Genomic DNA, 22,849 nt, shown 5'->3' on the forward strand with positions numbered 1-22,849 from the left:
AATCCCCTAGCCCCCAATAGACAGCTGTCTCAAGCCCCTAATATCATTCTGGCCCCATTCTCAGCCCCACCTCCAATTCTTCAAAACTACTGGGATGATATCAAATTGGGGTTTATTTGTCAACCATCCAATGGCCAAAGTACATATCAATAATAATAATAATAATGATGGGTTTTTTTAAGCACTTACTATGTGCTAAGCACTGTTCTAAGTGCTGGGGAGGTTACAAGGAGATCAGGTTGTCCCACGGGGGGCTCACAGTCTTAATCCCCATTTTACAGATGAGGGAACTGAGGCACAGAGAAGTTAAGTGACTTGTCCAAAGTCACACAGCTGACAATTGGCAGAGGTGGGATTCGAACCCATGACCCCTGACTCCAAAGCCCGTGCTCTTTCCACTGAGCCACGCTGCTTCTCAATAGTACAGTATTAGAACAGAAGATCCACCTGTTAACATTTAAAAAGGAGAACCTTCTTACAAAGTTGTTAATAGTCAGGAAATCTAAATTAGGTGTCTAGTTTAATCCTCGATAATTTAAAACTGCTTTTGTGAATCTTCATTTTTTTCCCCCTGAACATTTATGGGCACATTCATGCGCACACATTGCAAACATATGTAGCCATTTGCATCGAATCACTCTGAAGAAATTTCCAACATCCTTTCGGTTCAAGCAACCTATGGGAGTCAAAGTTGTGCCATTTTACCATATAGATTAAAAGATGAACAATACTTTCTCAATTTCCAAAAAGACAACGAAACAAGCTGTGTTTTTTTTCCCATTCAAGCTACAGTTTGACAGTTGTTGCCATAGCTATAAGTTCAACGTTGTCCCTTTAATTCACTGTTTCGTGCTTTCTTAAATGCAGCCGGCATTGAAGTTTTGCATCCATCGCTGGGCTACGCTTCCTGCTCCTCCTTGCTCCGTCTCCTTTCTTCCCTTTTGTTTTTATCCCTTTAGCCTCTACAGACACAAGGGCCAGCTTGGCTGCTATCACACCAAGATCACTGGCATGTTGGATCATTAAAGAATTTTGGTGAATGACCCCTGGCCCCAGAAGACAGTGAATAAGAGTACACATTTAATCAACTTATTGAGGGTTGTTGTTCACGGGGTACCTCTTTAAATCACTACAGTTTGTCAAATTGATATTTGTATGTGTTATCTGAAAATGGGTTTCATAACAGTCCTAGCCACGGCTAACCATTTTACTCAGCTGTCAAGGAATTAGTGAACATGACCCTTTGTTCTTTGAGAGCCTTTGAAATAGCTCTGTTTCAGACACAGGACCTTCCTGGATGGCTGGTACGTCAGTTGAGAAGAGAAGTATACTGCAACTGTTGACTGAGGTTTTCGGGCCTCTGGGAAATGATGTCCATCTTTTTCCCGATCTGTTTCTGTTTTTCTCTTCAGCCTTGCCTGACTTGACGTATGTCACGTCCTCTCCTCCACCATCCGAAATTGCAGAAGCCACTGAGGCAGAGCCTGGTAAATGTGCTACTTTATTTTGAATCTACACAGGGTTTGGTGATGATCCTGTATCATGTTGCCTGGAATAAAAAGTGGCTAAGCTGCGTTTTGGGGTTCAGTGGATGAAGAAGAGTGGATCGGGGAGGAATGGAATTGAAAACAGCAGTGTGTGTTAGAAGTGGCGATGGTCACTGTATTGATCAGTTGAAGAAGGGCGGGAGCAAAACTGGAAAGTAGAAAAGGAGTGAGTGGAGAGTAGTTCTGGGGAATCAAAGTTCAGAGAGGAATTAGTCTAATGCCATTGTTGGAATGGAGTTAGAGTGAACAAAATTGGGATTGAATGGACTAGAGATCATGTTGGCAGAGAGAAAGCCTGTCAAAAATATGGTTCATAAATATCTAGAATCTCACTCAATGTTACTGCTATTGCAGAGGATGCAAGAACATAGCTTAGTGATGTTAACATATTTACTACTAATAATAATGGTATTTGTTTAGCATTTACTGTACACCAAGAAGTGTACCAAGTGCAGTGCTTTGCACATAGTGAGCGTTAATGTCATTATTATTATTATTATTATAAGTGCTAGGGTAGATACGATGAAATCAGATCAGTCATAGTCGTTTCCACATGGGTCTCGTGGTCTAAGGCAAGGAGAATAGGGTGTTTAAACCCCATTTCACAGATCGGAGAACTGAGACCTGGAGAAGTTTTGTGACTCACCCAAGGTCACAGATAGCAGGCCAGTGGCAGAGCTGGAATTAGAACCCAGAATTCCTGACTTCCAGGATTGGGCTCTGTCCATTGATTGAGACAAATATGGGTCACTGACTAAACTGAGATCTCTGCAGCCCACAAATGGTTCAAATAGGCCTGAGGGCAGGTGCTCATCAACTTTTCTCAGTATTTCTCCTATCTCTGTTGTAAGAATTGTATATGGACAAGAGGACTTTTTAGTTCCAAAATAGTTAAGAAACTCTTCTCTGGGTACTCATAAGGACCTTTGGTCCACTTTCACATTGTCCACATTATCTCTTGAGGGTTTGCAAAATGCTTGAATTTTTTTTAATAGTATTAAGTGCTCACCATGTGCTGGGCACCGTATTAAGCGCTGAGGTGGATACAAGATAATCGGTTTGGACACACCCCTGTCCCACAGAAGGCTCACAGTCTTAATCTCCACTTTACAGATGAGGGAACTGAGGCACAGAGAAGTTAAATGACTTGCCTAAGGTTACACAATGGACAAGTGTTGAGGCCGGGATTAGAACCCATGTCACTGGACTCCCACACCTGGGCTCTTTCCACTAGACTGTGTTGCCTTGCCCTTAATTCTGAAATCAGCTCCTGCACTGTCATATCATTAACTCATCTTCATTGCTTATCTCTTTGGTGCCCGAGTACATCGTGGCTTTGCAGTCTCAAGTTTTTTACGCATTTCCTAATGCTACAGAGAGCACCAGTATCGGGCTTCTGATTCTCGGCGTAATTTTATTGAGAACTCATCTGGGTGTCTGAATGTGCACATCCGTACTTATTTAATTCTCTCTACTGCAGTCACTTTCCCAGGAAAAGAGGAAGCATTCCTTCCTCTCTCAAGCTCTTCAGCACAATGCATATGCTGACATGTCCTTTCCCCCCCGCCCTCATTTGGCTGTTGTTGCTCCCTGAAGCCCCAGTTTCCTGCTGTGTTTCCTTTGATGTGTTTGTATATAATCATGTCTGTGTGTCAGAAGCACTTTTCTGTCATTTCTCTTTTTGGAGCTCGCTCTGCTTCCTTCCAAAAGAAGCATGAAACTAAGTGTAAGATTGAATGGCTCAGTGAAGGCCAGATAATCTTTCTCCTGGGCCTCTCAGTGTAGAATGCCTTGCTTTCAAGGGGCAGCACTTTTAAAGTGTTAGAGGGAATTGTCTGCTTGTATCTGACTGCCAGGACCCCATGTGCTTTCTGTCAGTCAGTCAGTCGTATTTATTGAGCGCTTACTGTGTGTAGAGCACAGTACTAAGCCCTAGGGAGAGTACAGTGTAACAATATGACAGGCATATTCCCTGTCTACAATGAGTTTGCAGTCTTGCAGACTGTTATCTAAACACTACTGCTCTTGGTTCTTAAAGAAAGTGGACCTTGACTGTGTGTGTTCCTGGTTTTTCCTATCCGTTGCAGTTGCCCAAGGCTTAGAGAAAGTTGCACGGCCTAGTGGTTAGAGTTTGGGCCTCGGAGTCAGAAGGACCCGGGTTCTAATCCCACCCTGCCACTTGTCTGCTGTGTGACCTTAGGCAAGTCACTTAGCTTCTCTGTGCTTCAGTTATCTGTAAAATGGGGATTGAGGCTGTGAGCCCCATGTGGGACATGGGCTGTGTCCAATCTAGTTAGTTTGTATCTATTCCAGCTCTCGGTACAGGTCTTAGCACACAGTAAGCACTTACCACATACCTTTTTTTAAAAAAAACAAAAACAAGAAGGAATTTTTCAAGCCATAAATGAACAGCATGCTATTGGCACCATCCTTGACACCAGCTTCAGGGCTGGCTGTTATACTGTCTTCTCCCAAATGCTTAATAATAGTGCTCTGCACAAAGTGCTCAATATATACCCCTGATTGATTGATTTTGAAAGTGGATTTCTGGTTGAAATTTATCTGCCTGGTATTAATCAGCTGAACATTCACAGCACAGTCTTTGAAAATTCTCATTTTTTTTTCTTTTAAGCAGTGTTTGTTTTCTCAAGTCTGATAGCCCTCCCGAGCCAGCAATATCAGTTCTATCATGTACAACTCTATTGTTAGATGCAGCGTGGCTCATGGAAAGAGCACAGGCTTTGGAGTCAGAGGTCATGGGTTCAAACCCCGGCTCCGCCAATTTTCAGCTGTGTGACTTTGGGCAAGTCACTTCACTTCTCTGTGCCTCAGTTACCTCATCTGTAAAATGGGGATTAAGACTGTGAGCCCCCCATGGGACAACCTGATCACTTTGTAACCTCCCCAGTGCTTAGAACAGTGCTTTGCACATAGTAAGCGCTTAATAAATGCCATCATCATTATTATTATTATTGCTAAGCCTGAAACACTCCACCAACCTCAGTTGGGTGACTTTTAGACATTGGATGAAGTAACTTTGCATTGCTATTATCTGACCGTATAAAAATATTCTGTGGTTGTAAGGGTTTTTGGTCTAGAGCACAGTCTTTCAGGTGCTTAGAACCATTGGATCTCCACAAAATGTCATCTGCTTAGATTGGAAATACATTTTCTGACATAGCAGAGGTGTTTCCATTATCCGGCCTGCTCACTGATTTTACTGGAGAGGGGAGAATCCAGTAGAAACAAATGGAAAACTAATAAGCGGCATTTTGACGAGGCTGACAGAACTGGGTCGCTGCAAATTTTGGAAATTTGAGATCATCCTTAAAGACCTAATGAATCACTAGATTTGAAAAGGGATGGTCAGCAAGTGTGAAGAGCCCATTTATATGTATTTTCCGTGCCCATAGACATCATTTATTCACGAAGAATTAGACGTTTATTCCTGGGGCCCTCAACTGTCATGTAACTGCTGACGTTTATTCCAACAGCAACAAGTGAATCCGTTCTGAAATCTGCCCCGCCTTATGCTTCTGGTGTTCTTGAATGGCCAACGGCAACACTAGGTAATGTTTTCGCTTCAGGGTTGCACTTTGTTTTTCAGTGAAGGAAAGTCCATGTGAATGCCTGTCTTCCAAGAACTCGTTTCATTCCATCATTGGTCATTGCGGACCTTTCTGCTTCATTTTTCCTTATGGCACCTGATGAGACCTTCACTCCCTCTTCTGAACTTTTCCTTTAGGGCTCTCATAACTTAAAGAAGTGAAACAACCGGCCATCTCCTGTGCATGGACCTTTTCCACCATCCTATGGTCATTTCCATTTAACTGCCCTCCTGGGCATCCCAGACGTCTTTGATGCACTTTATTTTTGATCGTTGAATAAGCATTGCTGCTATTTTATCTTCTTTCCTTTCTGAACAACCATCTCATCCGTTAGTTTTTGAGACTCCATAATGGGTTTTGTTTTCACCACAGGCTCTTGGCATGTGCTTTTTCATCAAACAGCAGCATGTTAAATCTTTCGAAGGACCTCATGCTAACTGGTGTGGGTGGGGATTCTTTATTTCAGCTTCAAAAGCAACCCCCTTTGTGCTTCATGAACTGAGAACCTCTGCCAGCCCTGAAATGCAGCAAACGACGTCTGGTAAATGAGCTGACAATTATGGAATTTTTCATTTCAAACACTGAGAATTTCCCAAGAAAATCTAATCCAGTTCCTTCATAAAAAGAATCGACCTGTAGCCTTTTCTTCCCAGTAGGCTGGATTCTAGGGCATGCTGTAAGGCCACGGAGGTACTTTAGGGTTCTCAGGAGGGAATGAATGAATAATTGTGTTTGAGTAAGGAGAGGGTTCAACTGGGGTCACCATGGTATGTATAACAACTTTCATCACAATCTGTCAGTGGTTTTGGCCCAGCACCATAGTGGTCAACCCTGCTCAGGGCACAATCAGGGCTCACCTGAAAAAAAAATCCTCAACACCTTGGTTTCTTAACCTTCAGAGCCTTATTTACAGTTCAACAAAGTTGGGATTGCTGCAAGCCACACGTTTGTGGTTGTACAGAGAGGGATTTGGGAATTCGGAGCTTATATCCTTCTCAGTATCTCTGAGTTGGCCAGTTAACCCACTTGATTAACACAGTGGTTCTGTGTTCCCACTTTATTCCCCTTCACAGCATACCTGGTGTCTGGGGATTGCTCATGACAGTAATAATAATTGTGATATTTAATTGTTGACTATGTGCCAAGCACTATACTAAGTGATGGGATAAATATAACAGAATCAGGTCAGATACAGTGCCTGTCCCACGTGGGGCTCCCATTCTAAAGGGGAAGAGAACAAGTATTGAATCCCTATTTTACAGATGAGGAAACTGAAGCACTTAGAAGTTGCCCAAGGTCTCATAGTGGGCAAGAGGCAGAGCTGGGATTTGAATCCAGGTCCCTCGATTCCCAGGCCCGTACTTCTTCCATGAGGCCACACTGCTTCCCAGTAGCATAGAAGGCAAGGCGAGAAGCTAAAAGAAATCAGAAATGGTGCCTGGGATGTGGGAAAGTTAGTTGTGTGTGACCTTACAATGTCTTTCCCTGAAAATGCCCATTTAACCATCCTGGAAGTCTGTCCACACACTTCCCTTTCAGCCCCTATTTGACTCATTCCTTAGTTTCTGAATCTTAGTCCGGCTGAATTACTCCTGCCCAACCACTAGATTTAAGTGCAGTCAGGGCCCATTTCACTCTTTCGCCCAAGATGAGCAGGAGTCCTGAGGAAAACTCACTTAAAGAGGAATTGCATAACCGAGTCTACTTCTTTCAGCTCCCAGGCCAACCAAATCGATCCCTACGACACGTAAACCAAAACGCACCAAGCCCAAACTACCGCAACGCAAACCTGGTAAATTGTTTCTTTTAAGTGTTTTGAGGTTCAAACGTAGCTCGTACTTTCTATTTCAGAGGCAAGAATAGGGTTTCTCTGCAACCCGCTGTTTTGAACTTACATAATGCGGTAAAATAACAATTGTGCAATTCAGGACTACCTGAAGTTATTCTAACAAAGGCAATAATAAATTCAATTAAAAAGAAAGTTAAGCTCCCAGTGACAGTGACAGTTCAAGCTGGCATTCTTGAATATGAAAAGTATCAAAATTGTCTCAGTCAATCAGTCAATAGTATTTACTGTGCACTTGTGTGCAGAGCTTGGAAGTACAATACAGCAGAGTCGGTGGCTTCGTTCCCTGCCCATGATGAGCTTACAGTCTAGAGGGGGAATGCTCTATGATGGCATAATGAGGAATTATACTGTATTTAGAGCCCGTGATGAGATCAGATTTTTCCTTCATTTTGCTGAAACTCTAGTGACTCAAGAATAATATGAAACTTGTATATCCTACCTCAGGAATTATTTATTTTCCATAATTTTTATGCTCAGCATTGTGCAGAACATAGCCACAGCCTTCGATTCTTGCCAGTCTGTAGTCTAAATATATTTTGGAATGACATCTGTTGTTGTGACCAAGTGCACAGGAAGAATTTTTTTCCCCTGTTCTCCACTGAAAACTGTTTCTACATTGTCTGCATGTTCGACATTTGTAAGGGTTTAGAAATAAGCCAACAGATTTCTTTTTGATAGAAATGTTCTTTCTGCCACTTATATTTCTGAATCATTTTTCTCTTCATTAAGCAGAAAAACCCAGAGTTTTGGAAACCACTCCATCTAAAGTTTCTCAAAGCCCTCAGCTACCAGGGACAACACTGGGTAAAAACAGTATTTCTTTGTGGATTTCTAGTTCCATGTTTCCTTTTCATCAGGGAAAATCTTGTGTGCTTGGAGAATTTTTGGCATATTTAGGTCAGGGAGTTGGAAAGTTCAGCAGCCTATGAAACCGCTATCAACATGGAATCGGTCCAAATGGCCCAATTGGTTTACATTGATCATTTGTGGATTTAGCCACATCTTTAGGTAGCTGGCAGTGCTTGCTCTTTAGCAACGTCGAAATGCTCAAAAAATCCAAGGTTATGTCCTTTCTACCCGATAAATGAAGTACTCTGGTTATTTGTATATGCTTGGACTCCAACTCCACATTAGATCTTGTTTCTGAAAATCATTCTGTTGTTCTCAAGACATTGTGCTTCCAGTCACAATATGATGGTATAGAGTTTGTCTTTGGGTAACTGGAGCTTTATGATGTAGTTGGTTTTGTTTTTGTTTTCTCTTTTTGGAAATGTAACATTGTTTTCCTGGAGCTCAGAATGGCTGCTTACAAAATATACACAAGAATTGTGCCGTAGTTAAATATTAGCACTCTTTTTCTCATTTCAGGCTCCAAGTAGTCTTCAGTTTTTGAAGTTGTAATAACAGCTGGGATTGACTTTGGGATCCAACTGTACTGACATGATCAATTTTTTTCCCTATGGAAAATCATTTTATGGTGGATTTCCAACAAAACGATTAATTCATTCTTTCAAAAATCCCCCTGAAGAGCATTTGTATGTTTGCCCTTGTTCTCACTCTCTCCCTGTTTCCTGTCCCTTCTTTCTCTATTTCCTAGTAGATCATTATGAAAACTGTAAGAATTTATAATCTTGCTTCTTTTTTCCAGCTCCCAGTACAACACAATTTATCTCTTCAAAACCTAAAATCTCCTCCAGCCCCGAAGTTTCGCAGCCCAGCACTGGTAATGACAACTAACTGTTCTTTATTTTCTAACAATAGGGCCCAAAAATGGGTTTTTTTGTGCCCATTTTGAGAAAAAGCATTTGGGAATTGGGGTTTTTTTTTGTTGTTTTTTGTTAGTCATCCCCATGGAAACTGCAGAGATGCGATAATATGATCCCATTCTAGCCAGCCTTTACTGATATAACCAGCAATACTGGTATTTCTCTGAACAGAGAAACACGTCCATCACAAAAGAGCAAAAGAAAACAAAAAACAAAAAAAAACCCTGGCAATTTCATGAGCCGGATACTTGGGGAGTTCACTGCCTGGGACTGAGATATGAAATCATTATCTAAATTACTCAGCCAATCAATAAGTATGACCTTGTGGCTAGAGCACAGGCCTGGGAATCAGAAGGACCTGGTTTCTAACCCTGGCTCTGCCACTTGTCTGCTTTGTGGCCTTGGGCAAGTCACTGAACTTCTCTGTGCCTCAGTTACCTCATCTGTACAATGGGGAGTAAGACTGTGAGCCCCATGTAGAGTATGGACTGTGTCTAGCCTGATTACTTTGTATTTACCCCAGAGCTTAGTACGGTGTCTGGCACAGAGTAACTGGTTACAAAAAAAAAATAAAAAAATTAAAATAGACTAGGTACTGGAGATAGAAATTGCATTTTGAAAGGGAGAATATTTATTTACAATTCCCTGGAAGAATGCCCCATTTCTGTTGCTTTTTGGTTCAGTCAATCCCACAAAGGTTAGAAAGAGTAGGATTTTCCTATCATTCTACTGAAACTCTTTTAGTTGTAGGAGTAGTAATAGTATTTAAGTGATTACTAGGTGCAGAGCATTGTACTAAGCACTGGGAGAGAATAGACAGGTGGGAATTAGACACAGTCCCTGCCCCTTGGAAATCTATTTTCCTAGAGTCTAGATCAGAGTAGTGTTGCAGAGGAAGTTCAGGAATTAAAACACAATCTTTTCAGTAGATGGAGATATTTAAATTATGTGGTAGGGTTGAATTACTGGTCATTTGATTTCAGCCCCTAGAAAATGACCTACAATATAGTTTATAAATTCTAATACCTTGAGAAGCGGCATGGTTTAGTGGAAAGAGCATGGCCTTGGGAGTCAGAGGTCATGGGTTCTAATCCCGGCTCTGCCACTTGTCAGTTGTGTGACTTTGGGCAAGTCACTTAACATCTCTGTGCCTGTTACCTCATCTGTAAAGTGGGGATTAAGACTATGAGCCCCACTTGGGACAATCTGATAACCTTGTATCTAACCCAGCGCTTAGAACAGTGCTTGGCATATAGTAAGCGCTTAACAAATACCATCATTACTATTACTATTATAAGCTGTATTGTTGAATCAGTCTCTAGGAAACTCTTAAGATAGGTTTAGATTTTGGAATGTGCTTCTGGTGACTCCTTTTCCTTTTTCATTCAGTCAGTGGTATTGAGCTCTTGCTTTGTTGCAAAGCACTGTACTAAGCACATGAGAGAGCATTTGACTCGTCTTTTGAGTCAGAGGTCATGGGTTCAAATCCCGGCTCTGCCAATTGTCAGCTATGTGACTTTGGGCAAGTCACTTAGCTTCTCTGTGCTTCAGTTACCTCATCTGGAAAATGGGGATTAAGACTGTGAGCCCCTGTGGGACAACCTGATCACCTTGTAACCTCCCCAGTGCTTAGAACAGTGCTTTGCACATAGTAAGTGCTTAATAAATGCCATTATTATTATTATTATTATTATTATTATTATTATTCCCCACCCATAACAAGCTTATAGTTTAGAGGGTAAAGCAGGGTAAATTGTAGTTAACACCTTAAATCTCACAAATTTTAAATCCCTGTGAATTTTTTTAAAATCCTGGATTAATTAGCACTTCATTATTAGAAGTTTTAATTAATGAACATGTAGAATGATTGAAATGCTTTGATGTTATTCTCGGTTTAATTAGTAAGTCTTTTGAAGTAGTGTTTCCCATGGAAATGGGCCCAAGGAGATAGTTGCAGTCAAATAATAAAGAATGAATAAGAAAGCATATTTTAAATAAATAATAAAGAATAATTCACCTCTGATGAATGAGAAGTGGAAATGAGATGTTTTAGGTGGAGGAGGTGAGCAGGAATTGAGAAAGGAGTTAAGTGGCAGAAATTGGGTAGTCAGGCACATTTCTTGGTTGTCCTTAGAGAAACTGTTGTAGAACTGATGTAGAAAGTGGAGTCCAGTGCTCTGCACATAGTAAGCGCTCAATAAATACAATTGAATGAATGAGCAATCTCAGAAAGAGGGAAACATCATAAGATACCAACCCAACAATGTGGCTTGGACTAGCATAGCTGTGAAAAAAAATCCCTAACCATGTAAGCCCCATGTAGGACAGGAACTATGCCCAACCTAATTAACTTTTATCTACCCCAGTGCTTAGAACAGTGCTTGACATGTAGTAAGTGCCTAACAAATACCAAAAGAAAACCCTAGAAAAATTATCTGTGTAAAAATGTGCTTGTAAAGATAGTCAGTGCATTGAATGTAATGCATTAATCACATATTTGACTCTGGTATGAAAGGGAACTCGATAGATAAGAGAAGAAATGGCGATGCATGTTAGTTATTAACTTGTATTCAGAGTTGTTGCTGAAGTCCTTATTTCTGCTTACTGCAAGATGAAAATGTGAAAACATGACAGGTTTTTTTCCTAAGTTTTGGATATCATAGATATGTTATATCAGCATCTATGTTTTCTTTGCAGTCATTTCCCCAAAACAAGAAATGTCTTTGAAGAAATTCACATTCATGCACATAAATCAGGGAGGGTCATACTTATTGCAACATGACTTTGCAGTTCCTGGTCTTTTGGAAAGCCTTTTCATCTGAGATTTTTTTAGATGTAGCTTGGTCTAAAGAAAAATGATAAAGCTGGTTTCTTTTGTTGTTTTTGTTTTGTTTTGTTTTTTAGATTTCTGGTTTCTAAACATTTCTGGGTTTTCCCCCTTTTTTCTCTCAACAGTGTTAAGCTCAGAAGCAACACCTAAGCCTAAATCTACCTCTATTGACTTTGAAGGTCCCCAGGCAACAACCGGTAACAATGATCTCTCCCCCAGATCACTGCTTTTGCTTTTGCTGTATTAGTTCGTGATTTAAAAGAGGGCTATCCTCTTCTATAAGATCATCAGCCATTCTTTGACTGACTCCTCCAGGTCAAGGCCAAAGAGAGCAGTTAAGCCAGTAAACCCCAGTTGCCCAAATGAAGCTATATTCCCACTCTCTAACTCTTCTGTTTCTCCATTTCAGGCTTCCCCTATGTGCTGATTTGAGTTCCACCACTCTGATCCCTGGAAGGCAACAGTTCTAATCCAGGTTTTTTTATTGCAGGGCCCAGGGAAACAGAGTACTTTACTCCAAAGCCAAAACCACCGACCACACCCAAAATGCCTCTAACCAAAACCGGTAATTACATTATTTTTGAAATCCCTTATTTAAATTGAGGTTTAATAAATCAGTGCTGGAGATGTTCTTTTGCACTTGAAGCCTTCTGCTCCACCTCAAGAAAATGAAATCTCAATTAATTTAATGTAAGGAGCATAGTTATTTAACGTATTTACTCAATCACACACCTTACAGTGAGGAGATGTATGAACTGCAAAAATATTTCAGGTTAGCCTCAAACCCACAGTGTGTTTCTCTGCCAATGGTTTGGTGATGAGGAAAGGAGAAGCTGTAAGTTCTTTTTAAATGTTCTCATCGGGGAGCCTGCAATTTCTCGCAGGCTGGGTACATCACGCTCACTTGCATTTCATGAAGTCAGAATTCCGTCGTGAAATTTAGTATTTTTTTTTCCAACTGGTTCTCCTCTCCCCTCCTCAAGCCCTGCCCTCCTCCTCTTCTCTCCATTCTTCCCCTCACCTCTCGCTCCTATCTGTAAAACCTGATTTGAGAAGTGTGGACGCGTAGTAAGAAGGGAACATGAAAGGTCAATGAAAAGAATGAAGAATGGAGTTTCTCTTAGTGAGTGGAAAGTAAGGGTTTCTTTCTCTTTCCTAATCTGAGGTGGTTGAATTTTACGTGTTTATGTGGACGAAATTGCCTTTCGTCAACTCCATGTTAGCTAAAATTGATTTCTCCTTTTACAATTCCTCTTTGGTATTTTTCTCAATTCTTCTGAAGTCTAGTTCCCGGCAGTAACTCTTCAGTTTATTTAAATAATCTTGCATCAAATCAAATGTTTTTTCTGCCTTTTTATAATTTTCAGTGTCAGGTTTTTCTAGGCTACCTATTTGAGACAGTGGAAGCCTTGAATATCCCTGTGAAGTTGAATTTTACAGTCCTGCCAAATTCATATAGTGACCCCGCCGCCCCCCAACCCTCCACCGCCAAGTACACTAAAATGTGGGTGTATATTTACCCAGAAAGGAGACCCTGTTTAGGCAAAACAGAAACTCGATTCACACTGGGGATTCTGGGCTGCCTCCTGATTTGTTTTTCCCTGACACGTTTCTTCTGCTTTAAGCAAAACACAATTTGTTTCTTCCTAGCCTAAATGCGCCCAGACACTTAAGGAAGTAATTACACATTGGTTGGCTCCAGGAGACCTTTGAAAGTTTCTGATCCTTAGCCATTACGTGAGTGAATTAGGCTACCTCACAGTCTGGCCCTTTTAATGTCCTTTTTCTCCTCTGGCATTAATTGCACCAATTTGTCCTTCATTTTGGGAAGAAAAAAGCACTGATAGTTTGCTCAGAATAAAGGAGCCAAAGCCTATCTGTTAAGTGAAAAGCTTGAACCAAATATTGTGTTTGAATATTTAAGTTTAAATGTTTCTATTCCCAGGTGATGGTCACTCCTAAATTGTCTAAGTTGAGGTAAAAATACATATGAATAAGGGCATGTGTACTATAATGAAATCATTAGAGGTGGTTACTGGAAAGGCATTTAACTTGGGTTATAATAGCAAAACATTTTGACCTGCCATTGTTCTTGGGGAGCATTAGATGGGAACAACTGAGAATAATTTGCTGAAAATATCCATTCTATCTGTCAAAAACAAATACACAATTTACTCGACACCTGGTATTAATATCCTACCAATCAATCCACAATATTTACTGAGTTTCTATGTGTACAGAGAACTGGGAATCAATCAATCAGTGGTATTTATTGAGCACTAACTGTGAAAGACCACTGTACTAAGTGCTTGGGAAGGTACAGTACAGACTTGATAGATATGTTCCCCTGTCCACAATAAGCTTGGAAGAGTATAACAGAGTAAATATGTGTGTGTGTGTGTATATATATGTATATGTAGATATATATATATATATATAATTCTATTTATTCTGATGGTATTGACACCTACTTGTTTTGTTTTGTTGTCTGTCCCCCCCCTTCTAGACTGTGCGCCTGTTGTTGGGTAGGGACCGTCTCTGTTGATGAATTGTATTTTCCAAGCGCTTAATATAGTGCTCTGCACACAGTAAGCGCTCAATAAATATGATTGAATGAATGATTTGAATGAACTAGACCTGATCCCTGCCCTCATGAAGTTTAAAGAGGCAAACACTTAAAAAAAATTACAGACAGGAAGAAAAAGGGCCTATGCTTATAAGCTGGAACTTAAAGAGTAGGATGTGTAAGCTATGTACATTAAATGTCCCCAGGGGTTGTGTGTACACCAGCGATTAGGTGGGGGAGCAGTGCTAAAGTCAACTTGATTTAGTCTGATATAGCCTGGGGAGATTATTCATTCATTCAATCATATTTATTGAGCACTTACTGTGTGCAGAACACTGTACTAAGCGCTTGGGAAGTACAAGTTGGCAACATATAGAGACGGTCCCTACCCAACAGCGGGCTCACAGTCTGGAAGATTAGCCATGAATAGGGAAAGGCTTCTTAGAGAAATTGTGATTTCAGAAAGATATTTGAATTTGTTTTTGAAGCTGGAATATTTGGGAACTTTTTCATCAGTACTTTACATGAATATTTATACTGGCATCATGATCTATTGGAAATAATACATTCCAGATATCTTTAGCTGTTACTTTTGTGTCACCTACACTGTTCTGGAGACCTCCTCCCTCATTTTGCCTGAGGCTTTTCTACATAGAGTTACAGGGATAGAGAACTGATCTACTGTGTTTTCACGTTGTAAAGAGCAATGTAGGGAGGCAGCAACTTTGACACCAATCATTTTTCTAATGTATAATGAGCAGCACCAACAAATGAAGTAAATTTTAGCAAGGAAGTATCGTTTCTCCAGTTTACTGTCATATTTTCATGGAATTTTTCTGGCTTTTTGTATTTGGATGAAGCCCTGAAACCTGGTAGATTCTTTAATTCAGCAATTAAAAGCAGCAGTAAGCGATGATATTTCCTTGGCTTGGACTGTGGACTTCTCATCCGAATGGTCCTCTCACTGCCTAAGACTTTTCAGTAGTTTAGCCTTATTCTCCCACTTGGAAGACACAGGGTTTTCCCATCAGCACTTCCAGTGTCATTATTATCCTTCCAGGAATGTGCACCCATTTCACTTAAATCTCTGTTCTTTAGCCCAGTTTGAAGGGGTTTAGTCTGACCTTTCCTCTTCTCTCACTGCTTCTCATCTCCTCTTTTTTTTGACAAGTTTTAAAGATGCCAGAGTGCCATAATTTGTTTGATCTGAATTCACAGCTGACATTTTGAGAATAAAAACCCCTTAACTAAGCTCCTTCACATTCACTCTTTGGTCCCGTGCAAAAATTTCTTGCCTCTCTGCAGCCGTGGGCATGTTCTGTCTTTATTTTGCACATTTGGGGTTTACTCTGATTTAAGCAGTAAACACTTTATCCCTTTTTTTCTTTCAGTTCCTAAAGAGACACCTCCTGTTCTCCCAAAGCCAGAACCATCCCCAAGCTCAGAAGTGCCACAGATTACACCTGGTAAATGCATCATTAGAAGTTAACCAAGAGGGGTCAGGGATGACCATAACACACCATTGTGGTTATGCAGATTTAGACTCTGGAATATGGAAGGGTAGGAGTAAAGAAATCACTGTTGGGGAGGGCATTGACAAGAGGAGGGAGCTAAGCTTGGAGAGGACTTCCCAGGTTGTCAGAGGGACTTCAGGGAGACATCACTGTTTAAGAATTTGGTCGTTTTCCAGGAATTATGCTCCATGTGAGAATCAATTAATGGACGTTATTGAGTGCTTACTGTGTGCAGAGCATGGTACTGACTGCTTGGGAGAATACAGTGGAATTGGTAGACACGTTTGCTGCCCACATCTAGCTTACACGCTAGAATCCCCATAGTCCTGGGCAGGGGTGGCCCTGCCTAATGCAGGGATGAGGTTGAGGGAATGAGTTCATTCAATTGTATTTATTGAGCACTTACTGTGTGCATAGCACTGTACTAAATGCCTGGAAAGCACAATTTAGCAATAAAGAGAGACAATCCCTGCCCACAAAAGTCCATAGTTCCACTGAATTCCAGGGACTTGCCACAGCCCTCTTCCTTGACCTGTTTCCCCTACGAAATGAACAACAGTCATCCGGACCCTTTCCTTCCCATCCCTCTAGTCTTCTCCATTTTTTCTGCTTGAATTTTTAAATTAGAAGGCACACAATGTCATCCTCATTATCACTGTCATCACCTTTAACCCACCATCACCAACTGCAACTTATTCAGTGCCTATTATATGCATGAGGCTGTATTAAGGAGTCATTAATTGGCCAGACAGTTTAAAAAGTGATACATGAGTGCTTGTTTGGGAGAGGATCACTTCACTGCAGTGTCATACACTGATATCACTTTTCAGTCTGTTTTATTTAGTGCTGGACAGTCGAGGGTGACTCGGTAATGATATTTCCTTAGAGAATGGTGATTTGATGGCGGAGTTTACTCTTGTATCATTATGAGCTTTTCTCACATTCCAAAAAGTCATCTTTCTTCATCACTTCTCATTGCCACCAAAAAGCATGATCTCCACCAGGTACACCAAAATCTTCCCTTCTCCTCTCCAAGCTTTTAGGAATCTGGATTTGCCCTACCTTTATAGTGATGGATGGTAACATGGGGTCTCTTCCCAGCCTGTAGAGTTGGCGGGGGAAGGAAAGGGGGAGGTGGGAGACTGCCTGACAGGAACTGGATTTTCTCCATTTCCATCAGCATAGCTTCCAGACAGAGCTGAGAGGGCTGCATGAGATGTCTCAAAGAACAAGCCTCTCTGCCTGTCACTCTCTACTTGGCTCCACTACATCTTCTTTCTCCTGCCACCTTGGCCATTCGAATGAAGGAGGGGAGGTCGCTGTGGGTGCATGTTGAATACTATGTTGACCCAAGACCATTTCCCCACTAAGAGGAAACATTTGCTTTGTCCTGGGAAGTTCCTGCCCTGAAATGTCTGCTCTATCTCACCCTTCCTCCTAGCCCTTTCCCTCAAGGCCTGCTGACCATAAATCTCCCCAACAATGAGCCCCTCTCCCCTACCACAGACAGGGGTGGTGGCAGACCAGTTAAAAAAGTTTTTTTTTTTACTTGCACTCTTGATTTCAACCTAGTCTTAATTCTGGGCAGATCGTTCTTAGCCCTTGATAGACTCCTGGCAGAATGATCCGACCTTTCCAGAGCAATTGTTGATGAGCTGATTTCAGGATTGATTGGCAAGATGACAGCATGCCCTCTCTCTGCTGGACACAGACATCCACCCACTTTGATTTATTTCCCATGTCTCAGTTGGGAAGCTTCTACCCACTTTCTCTCACTTTCCACCTCACCAAGAACACGTAGCCCAGCTCGTTACCGTTCAGGGACACACTTGACTGGTAGTTTGTTTGGAATCTTGCTTTGCTTTTCTGGATGAAATTCTACTTTGCTTCTTTGCCCCCCACTCCCATTAAGGGTCTTTCAAATGGGCACAAGTGAGGCAAAATAATTCTTGTGTGGCAGCAATATTGTTAAAGTCATGAAAAAGAGAACACTGGAGAGTCCATTTATCTTCATCAGGAATCAGGGAGACTAATGCTTGGTGGATTGTGTCTTAAGATGCACCAACATAGTTTTAGGACGGAGCAAGAAGTTTAGCATCCCTGGAACAGTGCCGGGCTCACTCCAGTTCAGGAATGAGTGCTCACCTTCTGATTCTTCATCAGAGAGAGCCAACTGAGGAGGTTATCCCAGTTCCTGTCCCAGGCAAAAAGTTTTCATTGCTTCTCTGGGATCCTAAATTGGCACTGAATAGACTGTTACTTGTGAGTGAGAAGCCCAAATGAAAATGGAGGTCATTGTCCATTCTCAATATTTTCAGGCATTTCTCTTGGATAGTGCAGTGTGGACCTTCATTTCCATCTCAGTTTGCTCCTTTTGTCAGCATGACCATTGTGCTCAATAATGATCTGAGATCACAAAGCAGCACTGGGTCACTGACTCTTCAGGTTCTCCAAGCAAAGGTATTTGTTTTTTGGCGGCATTTTAGAAGTGCTTACTATATGTTAAGCAGTGTATTGAGTGCTGGGGTAACTGATTTTACAGATGAGATAACTGAGGCACAGAGGAGTTAAGTGATTAGCCCGAGATCACACAGCAGTCAAGTAGCTGAGCTGGGATTAGCACCCTGGTCCTCTGACAAGCAAGCCCATGCTCTTTCCTTGAGGCCATGTTGCTTCTCTTGTATTTAAAGATAGATTTGTTCCAATTTTCCAAATGAAATAGACTTGAGAAGGGTGGTAAGCACAAGAATCTTCAGTCTAGGAGAAAAATGAAACTCTTCTGAGGTCAAAATTTTGGGATCCAAAGTGGGCTTCGGTTGGGATCATGCTTTTAATCCATATCAACTCCGTTCATGCTTCATTTCATCTCTCTCACTGACCTGGCTTCTTCCCACTTTGGCTGCAACCCAGGCCACCTCCTCCCAGGCGTGGCTAAGCATGTGAGGCCGCCACACTATACTGTAATTTAGGGTCAGAGTGGGGAGCACTTGGGCATATTGTCCCTCTAAAGATTACAGTCCCCTGATCATATCATGACCGTCCCGTAAGGAATCAATCAATTGCATTTATTGAGAATTTTCTGTGTGCAGAGCACTGTACTAAGCACTTGGGAGAGTACAGTGTAGCAGAGGTGGTAGATATTTTCCCTGCCGACAACAAATTTACAGTCTAAAGGGGGATTCTGAAAGTTACCACACTGAGGTGGGCCTTTTTTATGGTATTTGTTAAGCACTTACTATGTGCCAAGATCTGTCCTTAGCACTGGGGTAGATACAAGGTTATCAGGTTGGATACAGTCCCTGTCCCACATGGAGTTCACGATCTACGTAGCAGGGAGTAGGATTTAACCACCAATGTACCGATGAGGAAACTGAGGCACAGAGAAGTGAAGTGACTTGCCCAAGGGTACACAGCAGATAGGTGGCAGAGCCAGAATTAGAACCCAGGTCCTCTGTCTCCCAGACTAGGCCACACTGCTTCTCTATGCCTAACCCCACTCTCAGAGGCAGTATAGTGTCTCATTAGATGGGTTTCTTCTATTGTTAAAAATATTCTATCTTCCTGATCATTGGAAATTCAATCTTCCCCAGGTAAACATGAGTATCCTCAATTTGGGATTTTGTTTTCTGGTTTTGCCTTGCAATTGGTTGTAGCGTCTCATTTCGATGGGTTTCTTCTATTGCTAAAAATACTGTGTCATCTTAATGATTAGAAATTCATTCATTCCCAGGTAAATGTAAGTATCCTCAATTTTGGATTTTTGTCTGTTTCTGGTTTTGCCTTGCGGTTTCCTAATGGAGGCTTGGGACCTGAAAGAGAGGGAACAACCACCTCGGTGACAATAGGTAACATTTCTGACCAAAGAGGTGGATTTTGTTTCTGTTTTCCTTCTCTGTCTTCTCAGTCGTTGTCGCTTTCAAATTTCCTGATTGGCTCACATTGACGCCCTGACCATTTTCTTTGGCACTCATCATCCTCCGTGTGTGTTTCTCTTTGGAACAAAAACTCATAAATACTTGAATTTCTCTTTAGCGCATTCATGGTCTGTGACTCTGTAAAGTTATATGCCATGGAAGGAAGTTGTCTGCTCTGAATTTAGCTTGATACTAGACCTACTCTCAAGTCCTTTGTGTCTTGGCATAGTCTTTTCCTTCCAAAGCTGCGTTCTTAACTTCACTTGGCTGTTCATTCCGCTCAACATCCCGCCAGTCTTTTCAAAAAAAATCTATTAATCTATTGTTTTCTTGTCTAGCTGCATGAAGTTTTATGTTTCAAGTTTGAAAAACAGAAGGGTCTATATTTTTCCACTCTGGCAAGGATTGACTAAATAATAAGCAAATACTCAGCCCAAAACTTGGTGTGGGTTGAAGGGATTAACCACAGCAATCTGCAACTCAGGAGGCTCTATTTTCACATCACATAAGAGGAAGGGCTTGCTGGCCCTTGAGGTTTGTATGGAGCCCTCACCCCCCACAACTCTCAAGGTTGTGACTCCTACAATAACTGGCTACTTTCTTCCTGTAGCATCCAAAACGACCAAACGGCCACGACGTCCTCGCCCTCAAACTCGTCCTCGTCCTAAACTTAAAACCACACCGAGCCCTGAAGCAACTCAGACCAAACCTGGTAAATCTGCCTTGCGTGCTTTAGCAGAGCGAGTTGGCTAGCATGGAAATCTGTTTTTGGCGGGCTCGGCATTTCTGATCAACAGAGTTGATGGACGGTTCTGGAAGCTGTCGCTTGTTTTCCGAAAGATGATGTTATTTATGCCGAGTATTCTCTCCCGAAGGCTGCCGAACAATGGCTTGAACTGCCTCTCCCCAAGAAAGGGTGTGGTAGAAATGAGATTTGGTTAGGGTTCAAAGTCAGATGCAGGCCCATTCCCAAAAAAAGAAAGGATAGGGAAACTGAGAAAAGTCAAAACTGCAAGACAGAATGGCAAAAGGCTACTGACGGTTTATCCTGCGGCCTTTACTCCTCTCCTAGTTGGTGATATTGGCCTAAGAATTGAGAGATTAATAAATCAGTCATTGGTATTTGCACTATAATGTTAGAATTTAATAGTATTTAAGCATGCTAGCTGGAGTGAGGTGGTGAAGGCCTGAAGATAAGTAGTAATAATAATAATAATATGGCATTTATTAAGCGCTTACTATGTGCAAAGCACAGTTCTAAGCGCTGTGGAGGTTACAAGGTGATCGGGTTGTCCCACGGGGGGCTCACTGTCTTAATCCCCATTTTACAGATGAGGTAACTGAGGCCCAGAGAAGTTAAGTGACTTGCCCAAAGTCACACAGCTGACAAGTGGCAGAGCTGGGATTTGAACCCATGACTTCTGACTCTTTCCACTGAGCCACGCTGCTTCTCTAGTAGGGGGCAGAGTACTGACCTTGTACCTTAATCAATCAACAGACATATTTTGATTGATTTAGCACTTACTGTGTACAGAGCATTGTACTAAGCACTTGGGAAAGTACAATTCAAGAGCCGGGTGAGGTTATCCCTGCCCATCGGTAACTTAAAGTCTAAAGGGGTAGAGAGAGAGAGAGACATTGAAGCCAATGTAAAGGAGTGTCTGCATGAGAGTTGGGGAAACTGCTTGGGAATTCAACTATGCCAGATGATCAAAGGAGTACCTTAATTACCCGATGACCTTCTTATATCCAGTGTTTAAGGGAAGTATCTTCATTATCAGTGGTATATCTGTGCTTTGTTTGCTTTTGATATAGGCTTGGAACCTATTACATATAAAGCTGAATCCTCAAAGGCAACAATAGGTAATGAATGCTCTGTGCTCTGCCTTAGTGGTTGGCGATCCCCTTCCCAGAATGTTCATGGTCTTGGGTCCCTCCCTCCAAGACCATGGCCACAGAAGAAGCTCGAGGAGTTGGGGGGAGGAAGGAATGGGGGGGGGGGTCCCCCAGCTTCTACAGGACCCGTCCTGTAGCAGGAAGCAGTTTTCCCTAGAGATGCCACCACTCCACAGGCCTTCCTTCCTTCCTCCCTATCACCTTCATTCCCTCCTGTTCTCCTTCTGAAATTGGCCAAACCAGGGCCAGCTGGGATGCCCGCCCTGTCTTCTCTGGCTCGGGTGACATCAGCAGTTGGTCATGGATCCTTCAAAACTCTCTAATGTGGTCCTCTATTGCTCTCTTAAGCACTGATTTTTTAAGTTTTTTCTTATTTTTCTGACCGATCCTGAAGTAGCTTCAGCCTCTCGTCATCAGCAGGGCATGTTCTTATGGTAAACAGCTGTCTGTTCTGTAACATGACAGACATGTCATTCTCCCATTTCCTGGTCTTGGTCACGAGTCTCCTCTCCCTCTTTCTGAAGCCAGCTTCCAAAAGAGTCTGGTATTTCTGGCCTCTCCCAAGATGTGATCAAATGCAGGTGTTTCACACCCCAGCATCCAAATTCCAGTCAGTTCATTTAACTTCGGACCTTCCCTTTAGCAGCAGGACATTTTATGTTTGGGAATTGAAGGTTTTTTCACAGTTAAATCCAAGTGCCCCAGTGTTGTTCTTAGTGCTGAGAACAGTGCTTGAAACGTTAGTAAGCACTTGCCAAATACCACATAAAAAAAAATAGCCACATAATTTGTAGTTTGGACATCAAAGACTCATAAACTGGCTCACGGTCTTGAATGTTATATAACTATCGTGGCTATACCATTATCATTTACTAAAATGAAAAAGAAATTGGATGCCATCCTATTGTGATTACCGTAATTATGTAACTCATCTAATAGGTCCTGAGAGTATCGAACTGCAACTCCACAAATTTGTTAGCTCTTCTAGACTACGTAAAAAGTGAAGCAAATCTAAAATGCTCTGACTGTGCAGTCTTCTCTCCTGGGTAATAAAGCCATGCTGAGAAATAATGGCACAGAGAAAGCTTGTTTTTACTTTGAGGCTGTAGGCACACAAAAGCAGTGAACTCTCTTTCATCGCTAATGACCTGAGAGAAGTATTAGAGGATTCTTGAGTGAGTGACTTCGAGGGGAAAATCAAGTGTGGAACGATGCACCCTAATTGGGGAATTATTTAGAAATTTTTATGAATGAAAAATTTGGTTAGCTTTTCCATTTCCTGGATTTCAGTGACATCTTTTCTTTCAGTATGCTTGTGCCTCTCTGTATGTGTTCATCTGTATGAAGGAATCACAATAT

At 41.7% G+C, this 22,849-nt stretch overlaps 1 protein-coding gene across 1 annotated transcript in view; it reads left to right on the top strand.

Annotated features, from left to right (window-relative positions):
* The window catches only part of LOC119945126 (ABI family member 3 binding protein), a 235,481-nt gene that overhangs the window by 141,684 nt on the left and 70,948 nt on the right, over positions 1–22,849 (top strand). The window contains exons 16-27 of the mRNA XM_038766152.1: positions 1,413–1,487; positions 5,042–5,116; positions 5,622–5,696; positions 6,870–6,947; positions 7,737–7,808; positions 8,653–8,727; positions 11,726–11,797; positions 12,091–12,165; positions 15,558–15,632; positions 19,481–19,525; positions 20,205–20,306; positions 21,410–21,457. Of these exons, the coding sequence (XP_038622080.1) occupies positions 1,413–1,487; positions 5,042–5,116; positions 5,622–5,696; positions 6,870–6,947; positions 7,737–7,808; positions 8,653–8,727; positions 11,726–11,797; positions 12,091–12,165; positions 15,558–15,632; positions 19,481–19,525; positions 20,205–20,306; positions 21,410–21,457 (867 nt within the window). The remainder of the gene's footprint in view (positions 1–1,412; positions 1,488–5,041; positions 5,117–5,621; positions 5,697–6,869; positions 6,948–7,736; positions 7,809–8,652; positions 8,728–11,725; positions 11,798–12,090; positions 12,166–15,557; positions 15,633–19,480; positions 19,526–20,204; positions 20,307–21,409; positions 21,458–22,849) is intronic.

This window comes from Tachyglossus aculeatus, chromosome 24 (assembly GCF_015852505.1).
Source record: "Tachyglossus aculeatus isolate mTacAcu1 chromosome 24, mTacAcu1.pri, whole genome shotgun sequence".
NCBI classification, from domain to species: Eukaryota; Metazoa; Chordata; class Mammalia; order Monotremata; family Tachyglossidae; genus Tachyglossus; species Tachyglossus aculeatus.